The sequence below is a fragment of the Pelobates fuscus genome, chromosome 5 (assembly GCF_036172605.1).
Source record: "Pelobates fuscus isolate aPelFus1 chromosome 5, aPelFus1.pri, whole genome shotgun sequence".
NCBI lineage: Eukaryota > Metazoa > Chordata > Amphibia > Anura > Pelobatidae > Pelobates > Pelobates fuscus.
In genome coordinates, this window is record NC_086321.1 from 310,271,146 (window position 1) to 310,289,655 (window position 18,510).

Genomic DNA, 18,510 nt, shown 5'->3' on the forward strand with positions numbered 1-18,510 from the left:
TGTAACTTTCTATGACACCCTAAATCCTGTACATGGGGGTACTGTTTTACTCGGGAGACTTCGCTGAACACAAATATTAGTGTTTCAAAACAGTAAAACATATCACAGCGATGATATTGTCAGTGAAAGTGAAGTTTTTTGCATTTTTCACACACAAACAGCTCTTTCACTGAGGATATTATTGCTGTGATATATTTTACTGTTCTGATACACTAATATTTGTGTTCAGCGAAGTCTCCTGAGTATAACAGTACCCCACATGTAGAGGTTTTATAGTGTTTGTGAAAGTTACAGGGTCAAATATAAGGCTTGATTTTACTTTTTTTTTTTTTATTGAAATTTGTCAGATTGGTTAGGTTGCCTTTGAGAGCGTATGGTAGCCAAGGAATGAGAATTAGCCCCATGATTGCATACCATTTGCAAAAGAAGACAACCCAAGGTATTGCAAATGGGGTATGTTCAGCCTTTTTTAGTAGCCACTTAGTCACAAACACCGGCCAAAGTTAGCGTTTTTTGCATTTTTAACACACAAACAAATATAAATGCTAACTTTGGCCAGTGTTTGTGACTAGGTGGCTACTAAAAAAGACTGGACATACCCCATTTTAAATACCCTGGGTTGTCTACTTTAAAAAATATGTACATGTTAGGTGTGTTTCGGGGATTTATGACAGATAACGGTGTAACAATGTCACACTATTGATACATTTAAAATATATATATATATTGAAACAGCAATTTCCTACTTGTATTTATAGGCCTATAACTTGCAAAAAAAAGCAATAAAGCATGTAAACACTGGGTGTTTTTAAACTCGGGACAAAATTTTGAATCTATTTAGCAGTTTTTTTCATTAGCTTTTGTAGATAAGTAAAAGATTTTTCAAGTAAAAGTCCAAAAACATGTTTTATTTTTCACCATATTTTATTATTTTTTTTAAATACAATATATGACATAATATAAATACTGGTATGTAAAGAAAGCCCTTCTTGTCGTGAAAAAAACAATATACCGTATATACTCGAGTATAAGCCGAGTTTTTCAGCCCATTTTTTGGGCTGAAAAACCCCAACTCGGCTTATACTCGAGTCAGAGTCTGTATTGTGGCAATTTGCATTGCCATAATACAGACTGGGGGGAGAGGGGGGCTGGCAGAGCTGTAACTTACCTTTCCTGCAGCTCCTGTCAGCTCTCTCCTCCTCCGCGCCGTCCGTTCAGCACCTCGGTCAGCTCCCAGTGTAAGTCTCGCGAGAGCCGCGGCTCTCGCGAGACTTACACTGGGAGCTGACAGAGGGAGCTGCACAGACCGCGCGGAGGAGGAGAGAGCTGACAGGAGCTGCAGGAAAGGTAAGTACAGCTCTGCCAGCCCCCCTCTCCCCCCCACTGAACTACCAATGCTGGACCACCAGGGAAGGAGAGCCCCCCTCCCTGCCATATATCAAGCAGGGAGGGGGGACGAAAAAAAATATATAAATAAAATAAGAAATAAAATAATAAAAAAAAAAATAATAATAATAAAAAAAGGGGTATAAGGACCACTATGGGAGGGGGGGGGGTATAAGGACCACTATGGGAGGGAGGGGGTGGGTTAAGGACCACTATGGGAGGGAGGGGGGTATAAGGACCGCTATGGGAGGGAGGGGGGTATAAGGACCACTATGGGAGGGAGGGGGGGGGTAAGGACCACTATGGGAGGGAGGGGGGGGTAAGGACCACTATGGGAGGGAGGGGGGGATAAGGACCACTATGGGAGGGAGGGGGGGTATAAGGACCACTATGGGAGGGAGGGGGGTATAAGGACCACTATGGGAGGGAGGGGGGGTATAAGGACCACTATGGGAGGGAGGGGGGTATAAGGACCACTATGGGAGGGAGGGGGGGATAAGGACCACTATGGGAGGGAGGGGGATAAGGACCACTATTGGAGGGAGGGGGGTATAAGGACCACTATGGGAGGGAGGGGGGGTATAAGGACCACTATGGGAGGGGGTGGGATAAGGACCACTATGGGAGGGAGGGGAGGTATAAGGACCATTATGGGAGGGAGGGGGGGTATATGGACCACTATGGGAGGGATGGGGGGGGATAAGGAACACTATGGGAGGGAGAAGGGGGATAAGGAACACTATGGGAGGGAGAAGGGGGATAAGGAACACTATGGGAGGGAGAAGGGGGATAAGGACCACTATGAGAGGGAGGGGGTGGGATAAGGACCACTATGGGAGGGGAGGGGGAAGTAAGGACCACTAGGGGAGGGGAGGGTAAGGACCACTAGGGGAGGGGTGAGTCAGGACCACTGGGGGGGGGGAGTGAAGGAACACGGGGGTGGGGAGGTAAGGACCACTGAGGGAGGAGGAGGGGAAGTCAGGACATATGGGGGGGGGAGGGGGCGGCAAAAAATGTTTTGCCTACGGCGGCAAATATCCTTGCACCGGCCCTGCACACACTGCATTCACACACTGCATTCATGCACACACACACTGCATTCATGCACACACACACTGCATTCATGCACACACGCTGCACTCATACACACACGCTGCACTCATACACACACGCTGCACTCATACACACACACATACGCACACACTGCATTCATTATACACACACTGTAAATACATATTCAATTAATATATTTTTTTTAGGATCTAATTTTATTTAGAAATTTACCAGTAGCTGCTGCATTTCCCACCCTAGTCTTATACTCGAGTCAATAAGTTTTCCCAGTTTTTTGGGATAAAATTAGGGGCCTCGGCTTATATTCGGGTCGGCTTATACTCGAGTATATACGGTATAACTTGTATGGGAACCGTAAATGAGAGAGCGGAAAATTACAGCTAAACACAAACACCACAAAAGTGTTAAAACTGCTCTGGTCCTTAACGTACAAACATCGCAAAAACAGGCCGGTCCTGAAGGGGTTAAGATATTGGTGTAGTTGTATTATTACCAATAATAATAATATTTGGGTGTATAGATTAGCCCTACATATATCACCACTATTCTCCTTCTTTATGGTTTCATATATTCTATATATAGATAGAGGGATGTGTTTGTACTTTCCCCTTTTGTATTGGGCTAGTTTGAATGTGTATTTGCCCTTTTTTTGATACAAACATTAGCAGGGACGGACTGACAGTGGCCTGGGCCCCCGGGCAAAATTAGCAACTGGGCCCCAAGCAGACCGATATATATGCTGGTGTAGGTGTACCGTGTATTTGAGTATATGTACGTGTAAAGTGAATGTATGTTACTATGTGTATATTAACTGTAAGCGCTAGTGTGAGTGAATATATGTATGTCTTTGTGTGTAGTGTCAGGATATGTGAATTCATTTTTTTGGTTTTATAAATAGGGTAGTATTTTTTTAATGTGTTTGTGTAGCATGGCAGTTTGTATAAAGGGGTATTTCTGAATTTTGGCAATGAGTTTGTATGAGGTCTTAAATTACAGATCATCAAGTGTTAAATGTTACAACCTACCTTAAAGGATCACTATAATGTCAGGAAAACAAACTAGTTTTCCTAACACTATATAACTCTTAGGTCCACCCCACCCCCCACCCTCAGGGTCCCCTTCCCGCTGGGCTGAAGGGGTTAAAACTCCTTCAGCCACTTACCTCTATCCAGCGCTGGGCTCCCTCGGTGCTGGTGACCTCCCCTCCCCCGCCGACGTCAGCTTCCAAGTGGAGCGGAATGCGCATGCGCGGCAAGAAACGTGCATGCATTCAAACAGTCCATAGAAAATAATTTCTCAAAGCTTTTGTATGGACGTTCTGCATGATGAATGCGATTTTCGCATGCAGCGCCGCAGAAACGCCTCTAGTGGCTGTCAGGAAGAAAGCCACTAGAGGCTGGATTAACCCTGCAATGTAAACATAGCAGTTTCTCTGAAACTGCTATGTTTACATCTGAAGGGTTAAAATCTGGGGGACCTGGCAACCAGACCACTTCATTGAGCTGAAGTGGTCTGGGTGACTATAGTGTCCCTTTAACGGAACACTATAGTGTCAGGAATACAAAAGTGTATTCCTGACGCTATAGGTTTCTGGCCCCCCTTAAAAACGGGATTTACTCACCTTTTTTCCATCACCGACCAAACTCCTTGGCACAGTTCAACAATTTCAGATGATCTCAGCCAGCCCAATGCTCTACCCTGGGAAAGCACTGTAAGGCTATTGTGCATGTGCAGCAAAACACTACGCTGTGCCAATCAACATCTCCTCATAGTGATGCATTGAATCAGTGCTTCTCTATGACAAGTGTTCAACGTCTCCATACGGAGCATGGAGATGCGGAATGTCAGTGCTGCACATTTTGCAACACCGACACAGGAAGCACCTAGATGTTCCTAGGCAGCAAGATAACATTGCTTTTTCTCTGAAAAGGCAGCCTTTACAGCAAAAACCCTGCAGGGGCAGACTATACTCACCAGAATAACTACATTAAGCTGTAGTTGTTCTGGTAACTAGCGTTCCTTTATGGTTGTGCGTGCAATGGGGTAGGGACTGCAGAGGGTGCTGGTAGGAAGGGGCTGTAGAGGATGCGGGGGGAAGAGGCTGCAGAGGTAACAGGGGGAAGGGACTGCAGAGAGCACGGGGGGGGGGGAAGAGAGGCTGTAGTGGGTGCAGAGGGTAATAGGTGCTGTTGTGATTGTAAAGGGAAATATAAGCTGTAGTAAGTGCAGGGAGTGTAGGGGCTGCAGTTGGTGCATAGGGTATAGAGGCTGTAGTGGGTGCCTGGGGGTAGGGGCTAAAGTGGATGCAGGGGGTGAGGGGCAGCAGAGGGTGCAGGGGTAGCAGAGGGTAGGATCTCTGCAGGGGGGTAGGGGCTCCAGAGGGAGCAGGGGGGTAGGGGCTCCAGAAGTAGCAGGGGGGTAGGGGCTCCAGAGGGAGCAGGGGGATAGGGGCTCCAGAGGGAGCAGGGGGATAGGGGCTCCAGAGGGAGCAGGGGGATAGGGGCTCCAGAGGCAGCTGGGGGGTAGGGGCTCCAGAGGCAGCTGGGGGGTAGGGGCTCCAGAGGGAGCAGGGGGGTAGGGGCTCCAGAGGGAGCAGGGGGGTAGGGGCTCCAGAGGGAGCAGGGGGGTAGGAGCTCCACAGGGAGCAGGGGGATAGGGGCTCCACAGGGAGCAGGGGGGGATAGGGGCTCCACAGGGAGCAGGGGGGGATAGGGGCTCCACAGGGAGCAGGGGGGGATAGGGGCTCCAGAGGGAGCAGGGGGTAGGAGCTGCAGAGAGGGGAGGGGTAGGAGCTGCAGAGGGAGCAGGGGGGTAGGATAATAGGTGCTGTTGTGATTGCAAAGGGAAATATAAGCTGTAGTAAGTGCAGGGAGTGTAGGGGCTGCAGTTGGTGCATAGGGTATAGAGGCTGTAGTGGGTGCATAGGGTATAGGAGTAGTAGTGGGTGCCTGGGGGTAGGGCTAAATTGGGTGCAGAGGGTGAGGGGCAGTAGAGGGTGCAGAGGTAGCATCTCTGCAGTGGGTAGGGGCTACAGAGGGAGTGGGGGGGGGGTAAAGACTACAGAGGGAGTGGGGTGTAGGAGCTGCAGAGGGAGCATGGGTTAGGGGCTGCAGAAGGTGTAGTGGGGTAGGGGCTGCAGAGGGAGTAGGGATGATAGGAGTTGTAAGTGTAAAGTGCCTTGGCATGATAGGAGTTGTAAGTGTAAAGGAAGGAGTTACAGAGGAAGCAGGGGCTGCAGAGGGAGCAGGGGGGTAGGGGCTGCAAAGGTAGGGGGGTAGGGGCTGCAAAGGGAGCATGGGTTAGGGGCAGCAGAAGGTGCAGTGGGGTAGGGGCTGCAGAGAGGACAGGGGAGTAGGGTGTGCAGAGGGAGCTGGGGGGTATGGATGATAGGAGTTGTAAGTTTAGGAAGGAAGGAGTTACAGTTGGGGTAGGGGCTGCAGAGGGAGCAGTGGGAATATGGGCTGCAGAGGCAGCAGGGGGGGATAGGGGCTTCAGAGGGAGCAGGGGGGGTAGGGGCTTTAGAGGGAGCGGGGGGGTAGGGGCTTCAGAGGGAGCAGGGGGGGGTAGGGGCTTCAGAGAGAGCAGGGGGGTAGGGGCTTCAGAGGGAGCAGGGGGGGGTAAGGGCTTCCTTACAAGTCTTACCTCTCTGGTAGTCCAGACATCCTCTCCTGGAAAGTCCCTCACCGCTCCAGGCACAGGATCTTCTTGACATGCTGCCTCTAACACTGCTCAGGGCAGCTCCGCACAGCTCACTATGCACTGTGACTGGTGATGTCACTTCCGGCAGAACAAGCCACACAGAGCTGCCCTGAGCAGTTACAGGCAGCTCAGTGAGGCTGTGTTTTGAGACAGGAACACTAAGGGGCAGCCTAGTGGGGTCTTTGGAAGGCCCCTTAGCTGTCTCTCAGTGTGCCTTGCAGGGAGGGAGAATATTTTTAGCAGCAGGGGCCCGCGGACGGCTGTGCGGGCCCCTTGCTGAGTGCAGGCTGGCTGGGGAGATTAACTCCCCAGCTCAGCCGTTACTGCACTGCAGCATGGGCGGGCTTCCCACAGCCTCGGGCCCTCGGTCCATGACCGATTTGCCCGAGTGCTCAGTCCGCCCCTGAACATTAGTAATACTAGCAATCAAGCAAGATGGCGTTATTGGCGCTTTTTTCGCGCATGCGTTTGATGAGTATGTGTTGATATGCGCTACCGGATTCTAGCTTGATAGGGCGGCTTCCAGTAATAATTATGGCAGTTCTCGAAATCCTCATTGTGCATGCGTGCGGTCGCTGGCGCGTCCGGATGTTACTACATTGTTTGCATACCATTACTTGATGTGAGTTTGAAAGGTATGAACATGGAATGTAGGTTGCTAATACTATTTGATTTGTGTGATGTTGGTTACATGATGTAATGGGGATGTTATAGGTATATGTATGAAACCGAAGGGGGAAGGTGACGATGCCACTTCCGGTTTTCATTTTTTTCATCATACTGATGGCCATCAGATGTGTAAATGATATTTAAGGGGATTTGTGGTGAGTAGTGATGTCGCGAACACAAAATTTTCGGTTTTCCTCAAACGTTCGCGAACCGGCGAACCGCCATTGACTTCAATGGGCAGGCGAATTTTAAAACCCACAGGGACTCTTTCTGGCCACAATAGTGATGGAAAAGTTGTTTCAAAGGGACTAACACCTGGACTGTGGCATTCCGGAGGGGGGATCCATGGCAAAACTCCCATGGAAAATTACACAGTTGATGCAGAGTCTGGTTTTAATCCATAAAGGGCAGAAATCACCTAACATTCCTAAATCACAATGGATATGGATTGACACCTGACATATGACATATTGACACCTTGACATATGGATTGACACCTGTCCCTGAGGGACCCTGATACACACTGACACAGAGCAGAATAGGGACTGTTCCCCTCTACATAGGGTCACTTGGCAGATATGGATTGACACCTGTCCTCAGGGACCCTGATACACACTGACACAGAACAGAATAGGGACTGTTCCCTCTACATAGGGTCACTTGGCAGATATGGATTGACACCTGTCCTCAGGGACCCTGATACACACTGACACAGAGCAGAATAGGGACTGTTCCCTCTACATAGGGTCACTTGGCAGATATGGATTGACACCTGTCCTCAGGGACCCTGATACACACTGACACAGAGCAGACTAGGGACTGTTCCCCCTACATAGGGTCACTTGGCAGATATGGATTGACGCCTGTCCTCAGGGACCCTGATACACACTGACACAGAGCAGAATAGGGACTGTTCCCCCTACATAGGGTCACTTGGCAGATATGGATTGACACCTGTCCTCAGGGACCCTGATACACACTGACACAAAGCAGAATAGGGACTGTTCCCCCTACATAGGGTCACTTGGCAGGTATGGATTGACACCTGTCCTCAGGGACCCTGATACACACTGACACAGAGCAGAAGAGGGACTGCTCCCCTACATAGGGTCACTTGGCAGATATGGAATGACACATGTCCTCAGGGACCCTGATGCACACTGACACAGAGCAGAATAGGGACTGTTCCCCCTACATAGGGTCACTTGGCAGATATGAATTGACACCTGTCCTCAGGGACCCTGATACACACAGACAGAGCAGAATAGGGACTGTTCCTCCTACATAGGGTCACCATTTTTAGCCCAAGGCAGCTCATCTCATCAGGCCTTTTTTAGTCGAAATTATCGCCCACTGTTAGTCCCTTCGGGATCCATCCCTCATTCATCTTAATAAAGGTGAGGTAATCTAGACTTTTTTGACCTAGGCGACTTCTCTTCTCAGTGACACTGAAGGTCCTTTCTGACAGGACACTTGAAGCGGGGCAGGCCAGAAGTTCTATCGCAAATTGGGATAGCTCAGGCCACAGGTCAAGCCTGCACACCCAGTAGTCAAGGGGTTCATCGCTCCTCAGAGTGTCGATATCTGCAGTGAAGGCGAGGTAGTCTGCTACCTGTCGGTCGAGTCGTTCTCTGAGGGTGGATCCCGAAGGGCTGTGGCGATGCATAGGACTTAAAAAGCTCCGCATGTCCTCCATCAACAACACGTCTTTAAAGCGTCCTGTCCTTGCCGGCGTGGTCGTGGGAGGAGGAGGATTACTTTCACCTCTTCCCCTTTTAGATTCCCATTGTGCTGTGACATCACCCTTATACGCTGTGTAAAGCATACTTTTTAATTTATTTTGCAAATGCTGCATCCTTTCCGACTTGTTGTAATTTGGTAACATTTCAACCACTTTCTGCCTATACCGGGGATCTAGTAGCGTGGACACCCAGTACAGATCGTTCTCCTGTGGTGTTGTACGTGGCTGGGGGGGAAGAACAAACCTTCATTGAGATCACTGAGGAGGAGGAACAGGAAATGAGTAGCTCGGCATCCAACCTTGTGCAAATGGGGTCTTTCATGCTGTTGTGCCTGTTGAGGGACCCTCGTATAAAAAGGCAGAAGGAGAACGACCTGTACTGGGTGTCCACACTATACACCCAGTACACAGCGTATAAGGGTGATGTCACAGCACAACGGGAATCTAACAGGGGAAGAGGTGAAAGTCATCCTTCTCCTCCCACGACCACGCCATATCTGCCAAGTGACCCTATGTAGGGGTAACAGTCTCTATTCTGCTCTGTGTCAGTGTGTATCAGGGGCTTTGAGGACGGGGAACAGTCTCTATTCTGCTCTGTGTCAGTGTGGATCATGGTCTCTGAGGACGGGGAACAGTCTCTATTCTGCTCTGTTTCAGTGTGTATCAGGGGCTTTGAGGACAATACATACCTGCCAAGTGACCCTATGTAGGGGGAACAGTCTCTATTCTGCTCTGTGTCAGTGTGTATCAGGGGCTTTGAGCACAGGTGTCAAAACATACCTGCCAAGTGACCCTATGTAGGGGGAACAGTCTCTATTCTGCTCTTTGTCAGTGTGTATCATGGTCTCTGAGGACGGGGAACAGTCTCTATTCTGCTCTGTGTCAGTGTGTATCAGGGGCTTTGAGGACGGGGAACAGTCTCTATTCTGCTCTGTGTCAGTGTGTATCATGGTCTCTGAGGACGGGGAACAGTCTCTATTCTGCTCTGTGTCAGTGTGTATCAGGGGCTTTGAGGACAGGTGTCAATACATACCTGCCAAGTGACCCTATGTAGGGGGAACAGTCTCTATTCTGCTCTGTGTCAGTGTGTATCAGGGGCTTTGAGGACGGGGAACAGTCTCTATTCTGCTCTGTGTCAGTGTGTATCATGGTCTCTGAGGACGGGGAACAGTCTCTATTCTGCTCTGTGTCAGTGTGTATCAGGGGCTTTGAGGACAGGTGTCAATACATACCTGCCAAGTGACCCTATGTAGGGGGAACAGTCTCTATTCTGCTCTTTGTCAGTGTGTATCAGGGGCTTTGAGGACGGGGAACAGTCTCTATTCTGCTCTGTGTCAGTGTGTATCAGGGGCTTTGAGGACGGGGAACAGTCTCTATTCTGCTCTGTGTCAGTGTGTATCAGGGGCTTTGAGGACGGGGAACAGTCTCTATTCTGCTCTGTGTCAGTGTGTATCATGGTCTCTGAGGACGGGGAACAGTCTCTATTCTGCTCTGTGTCAGTGTGTATCATGGTCTCTGAGGACGGGGAACAGTCTCTATTCTGCTCTGTGTCAGTGTGTATCAGGGGCTTTGAGGACAGGTGTCAATCCATATCTGCCAAGTGACCCTATGTAGGGGGAACAGTCTCTATTATGCTCTTTGTCAGTGTGTATCAGGGGCTTTGAGGACAGGTGTCAATCCATATCTGCCAAGTGACCCTATGTAGGGGGAACAGTCTCTATTCTGCTCTGTGTCAGTGTGTATCATGGTCTCTGAGGACGGGGAACAGTCTCTATTCTGCTCTGTGTCAGTGTGCATCATGGTCTCAGAGCAGAATAGAGACTGTTCCCCGTCCTCAGTGTGAGGAGGAGGAACAACAGGAAATGAGTAGCTCAGCATCCAACCTTGTGCAAATGGGGTCTTTCATGCTGTCGTGCCTGTTGAGGGACCCTCGTATAAAAAGGCTGAAGGAGAACGACCTGTGCTGGGTGTCCACGCTACTAGACCCCCGGTATAAGCAGACAGTGGCGGAAATGTTACCGAATTACAAGTCATGCAGCATTTGCAGAATAAATTAAAAAGTATGCTTTACACAGCGTATAAGAGTGATGTCACAGCACAACGGGAATCTAACAGGGGAAGAGGTGAAAGTCATCCTCCTCCTCCCACGACCATGCCATATCTGCCAAGTGACCCTATGTAGGGGTAACATTCTCTATTCTGCTCTGTGTCAGTGTGTATCATGGTCTCTGTGGACGGGGAACAGTCTCTATTCTGCTCTGTGTCAGTGTGTATCAGGGGCTTTGAGCACAGGTGTCAATCCATATCTGCCAAGTGACCCTATGTAGGGGGAACAGTCTCTATTCTGTTCTTTGTCAGTGTGTATCATGGTCTCTGAGGACGGGGAACAGTCTCTATTCTGCTCTGTGTCAGTGTGTATCAGGGTCTCTGTGGACAGGTTTCAATCCATATGTCAAGGTGTCAATATGTCATAGGTCAGGTGTCAATCCATATCCATTGTGATTTAGGAATGTTAGGTGATTTCTGCCCTTTATAGATTAAAACCAGACTGCATCAACTGTGTAATTTTCCATGGGAGTTTTGCCATGGATCCCCCTCCGGCATGCCACAGTCAAGGTGTTAGTCCCCTTGAAACAACTTTTCCATCACTTTTGTGGCCAGAAACAGTCCCTGTGGGTTTTAAAATTCACCTGCCCATTGAAGTCAATGGCGGTTCGCCCGGTTCGCCGGTTCGCGAACGTTTGCGGAAGTTCCCGTTCGCAAACCGAAAATTTCGTGTTCGCAACATCACTATTCACCGATATAGCACTTTTACACGGATATTATATTGTATTATTTCTAAACACTAAATGGAGAGCTTATGTGTCTGAAAAAAATACAACTTATCTTGTACTTTCTTGTGATGTTCAAATTGCAATCTTAAATATATGTTTTAATATAAACAATGCAAACACAGAATAGTGCAGAACCTTTTGTATTTTAGGAAAATAAATATAACGTGTCTGTGTAGTCATACTCACATTTCCCAGAGATAATGGTAGCTCAGGTAATATTAGCCTTTTGGTCTGTCAGACGACCACTCCCTTCTTTTAGGATTCTAGAAGAGTTAACCAATCTCTCAAGTAGAAAAAGAGATATGCAGTGGCCTAATATTGCTTTAAGATATAAGTTGTACCTTTGTATGCAATTTAATACTCACAAAATAGTGCCTCCTAATGGCTCTATGTATACGTATACGTTAAGGACTATACCACCTTCTTGGAAAAGGTGAACTTATAGTAGCTTGATTCAGCAAGCTAGTACTTTATTTTATAGTAAAACATAACAATATTAAAAAAAAAAAAATAAAATTAAAATATACCAGAAGTCTTTCAGTAATAAAGTGCTCCAGAGACTAGTTTTGCAATACTGGCTTTCCTCAGTCTATTGTACTAAGGAAATGCATTTCTGGATGCATTATTTATTTTATTTTTTTATTCTTTATTTTCATTGTGCAGGTAGGTACAAGCATTGTCAATACGCCCCAACAGCGTTCATTTGCATATGCATTCAGTTTAGGCAGTGGCATGAGGTCTTTGCACATTTTTAACATATATAACCAAGCTTAACGTTACGAGTACATGAGTTATCTATGTAAGACTTATGTCCAAGCTTAACAATACGTGCGAAAAAGAAAACGGTTTGTGAAGCTAGCTTTAAGGTTTGGGTAGCTTAAAAACAAAGAGCAAGACATAAAAGCAGTGTTAACATTGAGAGTATGCTTTGCTGTGTAGAGTGTCCACCCCATGTTGGGCCAGTGCAGCTAGTCAAGCGTCCTTGTCGGCATGCCGGGCGATCCGTCTGTATGCAGTGCGGTCTGCCATAGTGGGACGAGCGGTGTGATGACTGTGGTGGTAAATACTAGCCATTAGGTGTCGGAGTAGGGATACAATTTTTCCCACCTAGGGGCATTTGCTGTCCAGCCTGATGCCTGTCTTGTACAGGGGGAGTCCCAGCATGGTGACTTTAGGTTGTCAGGTAGTTTGTTTCTGCCCCTCTGCGGTAAGTTAAGCGGCACAGTAGGGTAATCCAGGGCCTTAAAGCGTTGTCCCATGGTGAGATTAGTACCCTCAGATGTTGTGGGCAGTAGTGCTGCGCCTCCCTGGCTTGTGGTACCTTGGTACTTAATCGCCGGTTCCTGCTCGTTCAGGGTCTGCAGTCCGCCTGTGTAGTATCAGGAGAGGGGGATGCGTCTGGCTGCTCCCATGCCAGAGTTGCCTGCCATGCGGTCTCCGCCATTTTGGGAACGGACCCTCGACAATTTAGTGGCACTCCAGTGGGTCACAGGGTGGGGACCGGGATCACCCCCACCGCCCCAGAGGGGGGGGGGGGAACAGGGCCAGGCCCGCCTAGCTTCTGGGTTCTGCCGTACCACTGGTGGGCAGGATAGCTGGGCAGCGCCCATCCACCCCGCTCACCGCCCGAGCGGTCTCCATCTTGTTTGACAGGGATCGCCCCACCGAGGGACTAAAACCTCACGGCAAGCCTCTCCCCGGGACCAGGGTCACCTCTTGCGCTGTGGCACAGCTGCCAGTTGCTGGGTAAGGATTATGCCGGTTTTTAAGGGCTATAACTGGGTAAATTGTCGGGAGCTATTCCTCTGTGCGTCCGCTCGGCATGGCGGTCTGGCCCTGCCCCCGCACTTTATTATTGAAAGACTTCTGGTATAATTGAATTTTGTACTTGCTCAAGCCAAACACACAAAAAAAAAAGATCACAAAAAAAAATGAAAAACAGATTCCAAAAAAAACGAATTTAAAAATAAAAAAATGCAACAAAAATAATCCATATTTGCCTCATGATGACTATTGTTGCGGTGTCATTTTTTATTTACATGTTTGCGATCTGGTGTTTCTTTTTTGTCTTAACAGTAGCATCAGGGATTTTTTTTTTTAGGTGGCTTTTTTGGATTGAAGAAAAACTATTTTAAAAAGAAAGAAGACATTTAATGGTATGTATGGCTTTTTATTGGTAATTTACAGGTAATTAGATATATTGGACCCCTTCACTATTATTAGGGAAACCGGGTAGGTATGTTTTTATTTTTTTGGAATGGATAGGGGCTTGGGGACCCCTAGTCACCATGAGGGAGTTGAAGACAATTTGTGGACAATGACATGTTTATTTATTTAGAGCCCCCACCTGCCTCCTATGGGTGGAGTGACCTGTACCAGTATGTTAAAGTGACTGGGCAGCTACTATTTTATTACAGAGAGCAGTCACTGGCTACTTGATATTCCGTTTTATTTATAAAAATATTTTTTTATTATGTTGTTGGCAAAACCCAGGTGAAGAGTATTGGCTAAATGCACTTCTGAAGCAAATTTATTGTAGGATTTTTCTTGAGTAGTCAACCCATTTTGGGGGATTTGGGGGATTATATACTAGAATTCTGGCTGGTATGAAATACAGTCAAAGTTTGTTTGATTAAAGAAATCAGTCAATAATCTTCAGCTAGGTTCTGCCAATAATATAGAATCAATGCCTATACTAGAAACCTAATAATGTATACATTTCTAGAGCTATATGCTAATCAAAAATACTTGAAATTCACGTTAGCATATTTATTGAATAAATCAAGAGTACCCATTAGTTTTAATGGAAGCAGCATTAGTCGGCTGATATTAAATACTTGCAAAACATGGTAATTCAAATTTTTCTAAAATAAATTATTGAAATACAGTGTCACTTACCTAGTTCATCCAGCTTTACAGTAAGATTGGAAGATCTGTAGACTTGCTTATTTTCAGATGCCTCCACCCATAGGGAAATCAGTTCCATTATATGTATGCTATCTTCACCTATCATAACATACATCTCCGACCTCACAGGAAATTTTCTACATGTAGGATTTATTCGATGGTTGCTAAAAGATAAATTCAGAATTCTGAGGTTATTGTTTGTTTGTTTGGAGAAAACAAGGCTTGACTAAATCTTACTTTGCCCATGTAGCTGATGATTGTATTCTAATATTAATCCATTCAAATATATTGAATAGTGATGTACCGAACTGTCCGCCGGCGAACTTAGCGTGTTCGCGTTCGCCGCGGCGGGCGGACACATGCGCAGTTCGATCCGCCCCCTATTCGTCATCATTGGGCAAACTTTGACCCTGTGCATCTCGGTCAGCAGACACATTCCAGCCAATCAGCAGCACTCCCTCCCTTCCACACCCTCCAACCTCCCTCCCAGCATCCATTTTCGATTCATTCTGAAGCTGCATGCTTAGTGAGAGGAGGGAAAGTTTAGCTGCTGCTGATTAGATAGGGAAATTGATAGCTAGGCTAGAGTATTCAGTGTCCACTACAATCCTGAAGGACTCATCTGATCTCTGCTGTAAGGACAGCACCCCAAAAAGCCCTTTATAGGGCTAGAACATCAGGCTGCTTTTTTTTTTTTTCTGTGTAATGTAATTGTAGGTGCCTGCCTGCCAGCTTCCGTGTGAGGTTCACATTGGATACTGTGCCCACTTGCCCAGTGCCACCACTCATATCTGTTTTTACAATAGGTTAAGCTTTAGATTTAAAAGAAATATTTTTTTTTCACTGTAATAGAAGAGCAGTTGCCTGCCTGCCAGCTTCTGTGTGAGGTTCACATTGGATACTGTGCCCACTTGCCCAGTGCCACCACTCATATCTGTTTTTACAATAGGTTAAGCTTTGGATTAAAAAAAAAAAATTATTTTTTCACTGTAATAGAAGAGCAGTTGCCTGCCTGCCAGCTTCTGTGTGAGGTTCACATTTGATACTGTGCCCACTTGCCCAGTGCCACCACTCATATCGGTTTTTACAATAGGTTAAGCTTTAGATTTAAAAGAAATAATTTTTTTCACTGTAATAGAAGAGCAGTTAGTTGTCTGCAAGCGTCTGGGTGTCAGGCCTCCTTCAGCGTGTGCTCTGCAGACCTGTGCCAGCATACTTTGACAGTTGCCAATCATATCTGGTGGCTCTTTAGCGTGCTTTTACAAAGAAAAAAGGTTTCCAGTGTAAGCTAATAGCAGCCTGTCAGTGTCCGTCAAGCGGCTCTGTCTGGCCTACAGTGTGTGCTCTCCAGAACTGTTCAAGTGCACATTGCCAATCATATCTGGTGTCTCTATAGCGTGCTTTTACAAAGAGAAAAGGTTTCCAGTGTAAGCTAATAGCAGCCAGTCAGTGTCCTTCAAGCGGCTCTGTCAGGCCTACAGTGTGTGCTCTCCAGAACTGTTCAAGTGCACATTGCCACTCATATCTGGTGTCTCTATAGCGTGCTTTTAAAACCAAAATTTTGTTTCCACTGTAATAGAAGAGCAGTTGCCTGCCTGCCAGCTTCTGTGTGAGGTTCACAGTGGATACGGTGCCCTCTTGCCCAGTGCCACCACTCATATCTGTTTTTACAATAGCTTAAGCTTTAGATTTAAAACAAATTTTTTTCACTGTAATAGAAGAGCAGTTAGTTGTCTGCAAGCGTCTGGGTGTCAGGCCTCCTTCAGCGTGTGCTCTGCAGACCTGTGCTAGCGTGCTTTGACAGTTGCCAATCATATCTGGTGTCTCTTTAGCGTGCTTTTACAAAGAAAAAAGGTTTCCAGTGTAAGCTAATAGCAGCCAGTCAGTGTCCTTCAAGCGGCTCTGTCAGTCCTTCCTTCAGCGTGTGCTCTCCAGAACTGTTCCAGTGCACATTGCCAATCATATCTGGTGTCTCTATAGCGTGCTTTTAAAACCAAAATTTTTTTTCACTGTTATAGATTGAATAGCAGTTACTTGTCTTCAAGCGGGTGTGTCAAGCCTACAGTGTGTGCTCTGCAGAACTGTTACAGTTCACATTGCCAATCATATCTGGTCTCACAGTAGCTTGCATGCATAGTACCACTAATCCCCCAAAAAATGACAGGCAGAGGCAGGCCACCCGCAGGGGTCGTCGTGGTCGTGGTGCTGTGATTCCCTTTTGCCCTAGAATAATGCCCAGTTTTCAGAAGCCACGTACCCTGAACTTGAAAAGTTCTGAGGACATAGTTGACTGGCTAACACAGGACACCCAATCTTGTACAGTCTCCGCTCGGAACCTTGACGTACCATCCTCCTCCAGCTTAGCTTCAGGCACCTCTCAAGATACCACTCACCCGCCTGCCGCCACCACCAACACTAGCACCACAGCCGCTTCACTTGGTATGTCAGGGGAGTTATTCACACGTTTGAAGAAATGAGTGATGCGCAACCATTATTGCAAGAGGATGTAGATAACAGGGATATGTCTCAGGCAGGCAGCATTAAACACATGGAGGTACGGTGTGATGATGATGATGTTGTACCCGCTGCTGCTTCCTTTTCTGAGTTGTCAGATACAAGCGAAGCGGTTGATGATGATGATGCGTCCATGGATGTCACGTGGGTGCCCACTCGGCAAGAAGAAGAACAGGGCGAAAGTTCAGATGGGGAGACAGAGAGGAGGAGGAGGAGACGAGTTGGAATCAGGGGGGGGGTCGTCGCAAGGAGCTAGTGGCACAGTCAGACAGCATGCATCGGCACCCGGGGTCAGCCCGACAGCACGCCAATCAACGCATGCTGTGTCCACCACCAGAATGCCGTCATTGCAGAGCTCAGCAGTGTGGCATTTTTTTTGTGTGTCTGCCTCTGACAACAGCGATGCCATTTGCAACTTGTGCCAAAGGAAACTGAGTCGTGGGAGGTCCAACACCCACCTAGGTACAACTGCTTTGCGTAGGCACATGATCGCACATCACAAACGCCTATGGGATCAACACATGAGTACAAGCAGCACGCCTACTCTAAGCCGCCATCCTCCTCCTGGTCCAGCATCTTCAGCCACGTCAACCACTGCTGTCCTCCTTGCCCCCTCTCAACCATCCGCCACTCCGTCTCCCGCCTTGAGCAGTTCCCGCTCATCTGCCCACAGTCATGTGTCTGTCAAGGACATGTTTGAGCGTAAGAAGCCAATGTCACCAAGTCACCCCCTTGCCCAGCGTCTGACAGCTGGCTTGTCCGAACTATTAACCCGCCAGCTTTTACCATACAATCTGGTTGAGTCTGAGGCGTTCAAAACATTTGTAGCTATTGGGACACCGCAGTGGAAGGTACCCGGACGGAATTTCTTTTCACAAAAGGCAATCCCCAACCTGTACTCGATTGTGCAAAAGGAAGTCATGGCATGTCTGGCACACAGTGTTGGGGCAAGGGTCCATCTGACCACTGATACCTGGTCTGCAAAGCATGGTCAGGGCAGGTATATCACCTACACTGCGCATTGGGTAAACCTGCTGACGGCTGACAAGCAAGGAATGCGTGGCATTGCAGAGGAGTTGGTGACACCGCCACGAATTGCAGGCAGTCCTGCTGCCACCTCCTCTACTCCTCCTACTCCATCCTCTTCCATAACCTCCTCGGCTGAGTCCTCTTGTGCTGCTGCGTCTTGCTCCACATCAACGGCACCCCCCCCAGCTCCCCAGGTACTATTCCACATCCCGGATACGGCAGTGTCACGCAGTCTTGGGTTTGACTTGCTTGAAAGCAGAGAGTCACACCGGACAAGCACTCCTGTCCGCCCTGAACGCACAGGTGGAAAAGTGGCTGACTCCGCAGCAACTGGATATCGGCAAAGTGGTGTGTGACAACGGAAAAAATTTGATAGCGGCATTGAAGTTGGGCAAGTTGACACATGTGCCGTGCATGGCACATGTGTGTAATCTGATCGTACAACGCTTTGTGCATAAGTACATAGGCTTACAGGACGTCCTGAAGCAGGCCAGGAAGGTGTGTGGCCATTTCAGGCGTTCCTACACGGCCATGGCTCACTTTGCCGATATCCAGCGGCGAAACAACATGCCAGTGAGGCGCTTGATTTGCGACAGCCCTACACGTTGGAATTCAACACTCCTAATGTTCGACCACCTGCTCCAACAAGAAAAAGCTGTT

At 47.8% G+C, this 18,510-nt stretch overlaps 1 protein-coding gene across 1 annotated transcript in view; it reads right to left on the reverse strand.

Moving 5' to 3' along the window:
- LOC134612222 (uncharacterized) overlaps window positions 1-18,510 on the reverse strand; it is a 460,490-nt gene that overhangs the window by 16,618 nt on the left and 425,362 nt on the right. The window contains exon 4 of the mRNA XM_063456571.1: window positions 14,299-14,471. Coding sequence (XP_063312641.1) covers window positions 14,299-14,471 — 173 coding nt within the window. The remainder of the gene's footprint in view (window positions 1-14,298; window positions 14,472-18,510) is intronic.